At 41.0% G+C, this 8,911-nt stretch overlaps 1 protein-coding gene across 1 annotated transcript; it reads left to right on the forward strand.

The window, feature by feature from the left end:
* Positions 1 to 2,715: 2,715 nt before the first annotated feature.
* LOC105562520 (protein HEXIM-like) lies at positions 2,716 to 7,696 on the forward strand. The gene is made up of 2 exons (XM_012013428.1): positions 2,716 to 3,138; positions 5,463 to 7,696. Exons 1-2 carry the CDS (start codon positions 2,950 to 2,952, stop codon positions 6,486 to 6,488), a joined length of 1,215 nt encoding a protein of 404 aa, XP_011868818.1. The 5' UTR covers positions 2,716 to 2,949; the 3' UTR covers positions 6,489 to 7,696.
* The last annotated feature ends 1,215 nt before the right edge of the window (positions 7,697 to 8,911 follow it).

The raw sequence follows: 8,911 nt of genomic DNA on the forward strand, positions 1-8,911 counted from the left end.
TAGCATGTACAAATCTATAAAATAATACAGAACGGTGTAGAATTGTATAATATAAAATTATATAGAAATATACAAATATGTATGGACATATTTGATGCATATTTTTATATAATTCTATATATTTATTCATGTTCGTGCATGAAAAACTTTTTACCGGGAATATACCTATATACGGGACTGCGTCATTAAAAAATGCAAAGTATATGAAGGCAGACTAATTACGTCGTACGCGAGAAAGCGAATTTTCATGAGTAGCGATCGGAGATCGTCGCCGAATAAAAATACACGCTTTCCGCGTTTGTGCGTGCAAGGACGATTAGGCAATACGCACTTACACCTCCATCACGGATCGCGGTGTGTGAGGCTGTATATACGTGGCGCGACTTTAGCAGGTTCGCTGATTGAGAAACTAAAAACAGTTGGTCGTACCTGTTGTAAGATATATTTTTATCCCTTTCAATTGAAACCGCTCGCGATTGCCCGTCGACATTGTCGATTGGGATTGGATTTCGGCGCTACAGATGACCCGGAAACAATAGCCGGATCTGTCAAAAACAGACCCTCGCAAAATCCGGCCGCTACGAATTTCGTTGACGGCACCCGCCAGCGTGAATGAACGTAATACAATTTTGTTAGCGGAATGTGGCGGATTGAAAATCCGAATGAAATCTACCGTTCGATAACCGAGACGTTTAAATGCACGGCCCTTTAAATAAACGGCCATTACGAGACTACGGACTCCGCGAGTTTTCCGCTGGCAATCCGCTGGCGGATCGCGGCGGCAGGTCGATCTCTCGCTGGTGGAATACAAAATAAACACGAACGCGATTGACGCCGATCCGCGCCGCAACATTTTATCCAAATATCTGCCTGTATACTGTTAACTTTTTGCTTACTGGGGGGATTTCTACTTTCGAGTGGTATCTTCCATAATGCGATTTCTACTTTCAACGGAGATCTGACAGATAAAGTGCGTACATCCTCAGGAGAAGCACAAGGACACGCGCGAACATGACTAATCGAGTGTGACCGACATACGGGAAGCTAAAGGATTCGCAGGCCCACTTTGTTAGCAGCTAGCGAGAAAATACAATGGAGCAACAAAATGATTTATGACCTGGTTGCAAGGGGTCCTCTCTGTTGTTCATAGAACCGTCCACCCTTAGGGTATAGCTTTATTTGTCGTACAGCAAGTTTTTCAAGGGTATTGATCGGCTACAAAACAGACAATTTCTCGAGAGTCTTTCTATTCAGCGACCAATAAACGCGCTCGAAAAGCTTGCCCTACGACAATTGGGATATTACGTTACTGTCGTTGCTGTGCTCATTAGTGAGGCTGATGACAGAAAACGACCCGTTAGCCGTAAATGCTTAAGGCCTGGGTTCACCAAACGTCGCTTAACTTTAATCTGAGTTTAATTCATGTTTGTCTCTTCCTAAAGAGACAAGGAACGAATTAAGCTAAGCTTACAGTTAAACAACATTGGTGAAGCCGGGCCTAAATCGACAGGCTTGAAAACTTTGTTGTTGTACACGGAAAAAAAAGATCAGCAGTAGAAGCTAATAAATAGCTGTAATAGCTAGGATGTGTCCTTAAAGTAGGAACAGCTAATACTGTTGCTGTCCAAGTTAAATTTATTAGCCGTTTGTATTTAGGTACTGCACAATAAATTTTTACTGATAGAGATATGCAACACTTAGCGAAATGTACGATAGGCAGACACTTAGCAAATTATGTGACAAAATCTCGAGGAAACTTGGAATGCTGGAATTATGCGTACACAGTTGAAAAATTTGTGTTAAATTTAACAGATATCACATGTCCCAAACGGTCCGCACAAATGTTTCTGTTAATTTAACATAATATAAATATGTTAAATGATCACACTAATACTCTGTTAATACTTTAACACAAAATAAATGCAGATCTCAAAATAATTTGAAATAAATTTTGCGTAAAATTAACATATTTTTAATGACAAAATGAATTTAAAAAATGTAATGTTTACATTGGCTCTCGTAAGCAATCCAGTAGGAAAAGTAGTATCGTGTGCCGTTGGCTTCACACGTAACTGCGTTGCTGGGCAATTTTGCTTTTCAGTGTCGAAATAATTGTGCATGATTTATCCCCTAAATTGAGAGTATCGATTTTTGGGCAAATACCACTTAGAAATTTTATTCCTACAAAACCGCTGCGTTTTGGCGAATCACCCTAATGCAATCATTGTGAAATTCTCTCCTCTTGGACGATGCAATTATTGCACAATATTTGAGTCATTTTGCTATCGGGGTGTGATGTCATTTTCTTCCGTATACGACAAATGTAATATTATGTAATATTATTATGTAATAGCCTTAGGGCCTGAGCAGAAGAACTGTCGTAAGTGTTTACGATTCTGTAGCAAGTCGCGAAAGTCTATTGTATACGACTTGAGTTTTTCCCCGTCTCGCCTTACGTTTACGACCTAAGCGTTTACAGATCGTTCTCTGCCATCGGCCTAACCGCGATCATTGATAATTACAGAAGTTACGTATACGCGAGTTATATGAATTACATTTGTGCGCAGTGTCGCATCGATTGCGGAGCGCAGCGCAGCGCAGCGCGATCCAGCAGGATCGAAGCAACATGCGCGAGAGAAGGCGCTGTCGCGATTCGGAGGAACGGAACGGCCGCGGCGCGGCGCGGCGCGGCGCGACGCAACGCGATGTGATGGCGCAAGAGTGGGCCGCGCGATAGTCGGGGTAGGGACGGTACGTCAGCATGTCGCGCCTTGCTATCGTACGTAGAATCACGGGCAAATCAAACATGGCGATTCGCTCGCTGTTTACGGCACGGGCATACGGTTACTAGAGCCGCGGCGGCTGGTTCCAGTACGCGAGAGTGACTCTTCGGTGGCGGTGCGTGATCGTGCCATCGCGTATTAACGGGCTCCGGTGTGTATTACGGGCATGGAGCCGCACAGGACGGTAAAGGCGACGAGGAAAGTGTCGGGCGGCGCGGACGATGGTGCACGCGACGCGAAGGGCGCAGAGGATGAGCCAACGCCTACTACGTCAGTGCCTTCGGTCGCCAGGCGAGTGCCGCGATCTGTCGGCAAGAACACGGAGCGGAGCGCCAATCGCGCGTACGGAGGGAATGTAAGGCCCGGTCGATCAATAAGTGACGATACTTTTTAAATGCCTTTGTTCGCCGACAGGGTCTGTTTCAGGACGGGTCGTTTTCACCGGGAGTTTGTACTTGTTGAAATGCGAACGGTTGAAAATTGGCTAGATTAGAAAGTCAATTGAATTTGAAATATTTAGTTCGCGGTGTAATATGAATTTCATCGTTCATTATCACATCCTGACGTTTTGCTATACAGGGTGTCCTGAAATTCGCGAATCAAAATACCATAGCAAGAAAGTCGTTGAAAAAATAAGTTAAAAAGTTATTTAACATTTTTCGTTCCGAGCAGTAGTTTTTTTAGATAAAAAGGTTCAAAACAGGCCTATCATACATTACGGTTGAACGGAAACCTGTCCGTGAGTCGCGCGTCGATAGTGTTAGTGCATTAAACTATCGACGCGCGACTCATGGACAGGTTTCCATTCAACCGTAATGTATGATTGGCCTGTTTTGAACCTTTTTATCTAAAAAAACTACTGCTCGGAACGAAAAATGTTAAATAACTTTAATTTATTTTTTTGATGACTTTCTTGCTATGGTATTTTGATTCGCGAATTTCAGGACACCCTGTATGTACATACATACACTGGGAATCACTGATGCCTTCCTATATGAATTTAGGCACGTTGGAACACGTATACATTTTCCATGTATGTATATGCGAAATGTATAAATGTGTCGATGTGTACACAAATTCATGTGGCCGGTATTCATAGTTAGGTAGCCAATGAAATATTTCATACAACACCTTCAGATAAATTCAAGACGGTCTTGAATATAAGATCTGACTATGAATACCGGTCTTACGCTATAGCGAAAATGCTAAAAGTGAGTAGCCTTGTCTCTTTCTAGTTGTCCCCGAATTGACCGCCTGGCGTTTATTTGTTTGAAGCGGACCTGGCGCCAAAACCGATCCCGCAACATCGAGACTATGGTTCTTTTTTAGCTGAATTTCTCGCACGGTTCATCTTTTCGCTTTTTCTTAAACGAGGGAAAGAAAGAGAAAAGATGAATTCCCTCGATGAATTCCCTCGTTTAAGAAAAAGCGAAAAGATGAATTGTACAAGTTCAACAAACAACAGACCCAATGAAATATGTTTTATTAAACTTGCATCCGATTTGGATTTGCGCGCGATTATCCGAATTTTCGTGTCTCTACTCGAAGAAAACATTTTTCACTTTTAAACAGTTTATTTAGTGTCACATATGTACAGGGTTGGAAATTAACTAATTTAATAGTTACTTTATATATTTTTTAAACCTCCACAGACCGCATTAGGCCTTGCATTTACGCATAAACGCCTTTATCGACACTTTACAATTCAAATGCAATTTGATATTTTTATTTTCACTGCAAAGTAAAGGCCCGAACACACGAAAAAACTTGAGCAGTAAAACTTAAGACTTAAGGGAAATGACCAATGACCGTCGAGAACGTAAGCAACCATTTTGAAACTTAAGCAATGCTGAAAATTCCGATTGGTTGAAATTCTTAGGTCTTACGTTTTTACTGCTTAAGTTTTTTGTGTGTTCGGGCCTTCACGATTCGTTACTTTTTGAGTAACTGTAACGCGTTACTTTTCAGAATTGGTAACTTGTAACTGTAACTGGATACTTTTATAAAGTAACTTTCCCAATCCTAGAAAAGATATAGTCTATCGATGTTGCGTTATAAATTACGCAAGCATAAGTAACCATTTATGGAGCATCTGTATAATAATAATAACAAAAATCGTCAATTTAATGTTACCTTGTGAGCGTACAAGTATTTAGATATTTTTATCGATGATAGATTAATTTAGTCGATAGTGCGGATGCTCTCCAATTACCTCCGGGCCCCGGGACCCCATAGCTACGAAAATCCTGCCCATTGGTCGATAAACCTCATTAATTACGGTGACTCGTTCTAATGCCCGATTTCTTCACATCCAGTTATGTTGCGGTTAAAGTTAACCAGGAGATAAACTACCAGATCCATGCACGTGATTGGCTAAAACTTGAGATTAACCTCCGGATAATTTTATCGGAAAGTGAAAAAATCGGCCATAAACCAGTCAGACTAGCAATTGCCGACTCGGATTGGATTGGCGATTGTTCTCTAGCCAATGAGAACCGATTAAATCGCTTGCTGCTTTGCTGTCATTGGCTAGAAGACAATCGCTAATCCCAATTCAATCCGAGTTGACAATTGCTAGTCTGACTCGGTTTTAAAACAGATTATAAACGTGAAATTATAATTATCAAGCAGTTCTCGTTTATCGAATTTGTTTAACGGCGTGCATTTGTTATTTTGCAGTACCCATCCGTTAATAACTGTAGAAGATTGGAAAGCGGTAGCGGTAGTGGCGATCAGGACGGCGGTCAACACGAGGACGGGACGGACATCGCGGCGAAAAAGAGGAAAACTCGGAGGGGTAAACCCAAGTACAGGAAACTAAAGCCGTACTCGAATCAGCACTTAACTACTCGGCAGCAAGTGTTGCGGAGCACCTGTATCAGGCTTGCCAAGATGAGCAGGCAACCACCGGCCTTGTATAACACCACGCAATTTCTTATGGCCGATCACAGCGATCTGCCCGATCTCGAGCAGAAATTGTCGGAAGCCGCGTCACTGGAAGTACCTGCTATGTTTCAGAAGCCGCCGGCGCCGTCGCGCACCCGCGACTCCAGTTTTAGCGTAGATTCCGACGAGGATTACTTCTACTCATCTCCGGAGGACGAGGAGGAGTTTTTAACGAAGGAATTCTCAACCGCGTACGAGGCTGTTCATGAGGAGCGGTTGAGCACGCTGTCGAAGATGGAATTGATACAGGAGTACAGGCATTTAGAGGCCAAAATGGATTCGCTGGCGAAGATATTACGTAATAAGGGCATTCGTCAAATGGAGGAGAGGGATTCGGAGAACAAAAATGTGTCCGCCACGGATTGCGAGGTGGCGAAGAAATTGAAGCTGTGTCAACAGCGAATCGACGATCTGTTACAGCAGAACGAACAGTTAAGGCGGGAGAACGAAATGTTGCGAAATGTTACCGAAAAGAGATTACGCTCGAGCAGCCCCGAGTCTGACAGTGTCGACAGTGAAAGCGACAGCGACAGTTCTAGTAATGGCAACCAAAGTGGATGTAGTTGCTCTCTTTCGAGTTCAGTAACGTCTCCTAAGCATACTTATAAATCTAGATTAGATAATAATGTAAGAACAGATAACAAATGCGATAACTGCGATATTAGCCAAATTGAAAACAAACCCAGTACATCCATAACACCTACTAATTTCTCTAACGGTCATATAATTCTGAGTGAAACCGGTAGTTTGCCCACGTAGATCGCAAAATTGCTTCTCAATAGGTATTGATATTGCGTTCGATATTACAAAAAGGTTGTCGTGGTAAAAGACAGGTTGCATCTGTATCAGGATGCAACAATTGAAGAAAACGGATTCTTCAGTAAATTTTGTTGCAATCGCAAACACTGAATCCAACACTAGGCACTTAAACTCCCTTCAGGTGCTGAATCTTTGTAAATTTTCTCTGACGGAAAATATGCGGGACAATGGTCGGGATCGAATCGAGGACCCTACTATTACTAATCACTCGTGTTAGCGCAGAGCTATACGTCATCCCAAATTTTGTTACAATCGAGTTTCATCTTTCTTCTAATGCCTGCTAAATCTCGTTAGACTATTGTTTAACATGCTATTGCTGGTCGATTCTTCTTTCCCTTGAGACTGTATATACATACAGTCACGTGGATACATACATATATGTATAACAATCTAAATATAGGATTAATGTTCTATAGGAGAACTGTTCGCATCTGTTTGTGCTATTTTGTTATCTGCTTGGCAAAATATTTACCGTATCTATCATGTATTTGCTTCTATCTCTTGTTTACTCTGGTACCATACACAATGGTACTTGTGTTTTTCAGCCTGATTTTTTTTCTCTCCTTTCTGCATACTGCCAATTATAGGAGTTATGTTTGCAAATAAACGGTCTACAGACCATCAACTAACGCAGACCTGTGTACATATACGCATGGGTGAAGCGCAAAGCGCGATTCTGTTTAGACCCATCTGAAGTATTATATGTATAAAATGTAATGTAAATTATCAAATGTGATGACCTATATTGTAGGAAGTTAAAAGTCTTTGTACAATTGTATAGTTTTAGTCAGTAAGACGAAAAGTTAGTTTATGGTCTGAATTGTAAGATACGCAAAAAGTGTTTTTCGCATTTCCAATTTTTAATAAATTTTATGTTTTGCTCCAACGTGTATGTTTCAATTATAAACAACGTGTATTTCGGGTCAGTCTTCGAAAATTTGCGTACGTACATTTTCGTATAAATTTTTCACTTTGGAGGACTCGAAATATTTTCTTAACGGAAACCGACAAAATTAAATTTTTTATACTGTAAGAAATTTAGGAATTTATTCTGACATTGTAACCGAGATCTTTGATGTTGCTCGTTTTTTTTGTGGGATTTTCATTTCTATGCCGTAAATTGATAAATCAAAAAATGTTAATTACAATTGATGCAGTCAGTGATCACTTATTGTCATCATAATGTAACTTATCATTATCATCACTTATTATTTTTATGTAATCCAAGATCTCGAAAATTAGCAAAGCCAGAAGAATATCCGATAGAAGGTAATATTAACTGAGATTTCGAAAACTGTTCTAAGAATTCTTAAAGTTCTAACAATAAGACTGAAAAGTGTAAGGTATAAGCCATTATTTTAAATTTCCCGCTTATATTTTCGGTTTGCTGGTCCGTTCGCCATATGCGCGCGTCGCAGCTACTACGTCAATCATTGGTCGATACTTTTTGTGTATGCGTAATGCTTCCGTGCCTTTTGGGGATCACGGCTCGATTATTGATTTTTACCGATTACATGATCTTTTGACATATGCGGCATCCAACCACGCGAATCTAACTGCGTCTTTTGCATATCCGCCTCCGTACGAGTGGTACGAGACGGACATGTTTCTGTTCGCTCTGTCAAAGTTCATATACTCTGTGCAATATGTGATAAATATATTAACTTGTGATTGAACACCATTGACTCTACATTTTATTTCGTGATTAGCCGGACTACATTCCGATATCCATCCTACCCCATATTGTTTATGTTATCCTGCACATAATCGAAAATCGGATCGGCACCTGATGGGACTCGATTTTCGAATTCACTTGAAAGAGATACGTATGCGAAAATTTTGCTCTCACAGAAAAGTTGCAAGTCGATTGACTAAAAGCTATGCGAATAGTATCGTACAGCGGCAGCTCCCCACACGAAACAAATATTCATTAGATATCTAACGGCTACCCATACAGCACAAACCTTGCAGCTACATTACAGCAATGTTGCAATATTGTAGGAATGTTATTGCAATATAACCACAGTATAACCAGTATGGGCACTCTCTGTCGGCACTTTTGATCTGGGCCGCCCAGATCATCTGGGCGTTCTCAATTTTCCGCCATGTTTTTATTCGCGCCAACAGTGCATCAACGGCTAAAAGTGCCTGGGCCCTTTTCAGGATCGTATCCAGGAAAGGCGCATACGAACTGGCGTACATTATTTATTGTAAATAGAAGTGGCCTATGAAAGAAAATGTTCTAATAAAAGTAATTAATGTAATTACTTGCTCCAACGTATAAAAGTATTTACGCGTTATTCGTCAACACTGCGAATTTTTTCATGTCACACCGACTTTGCACTAACCACACAGTATAACCA

The sequence above is a fragment of the Vollenhovia emeryi genome, unplaced genomic scaffold, assembly GCF_000949405.1.
Source record: "Vollenhovia emeryi isolate VEMERY1.0 unplaced genomic scaffold, V.emery_V1.0 DF939186.1, whole genome shotgun sequence".
Taxonomy (NCBI): domain Eukaryota; kingdom Metazoa; phylum Arthropoda; class Insecta; order Hymenoptera; family Formicidae; genus Vollenhovia; species Vollenhovia emeryi.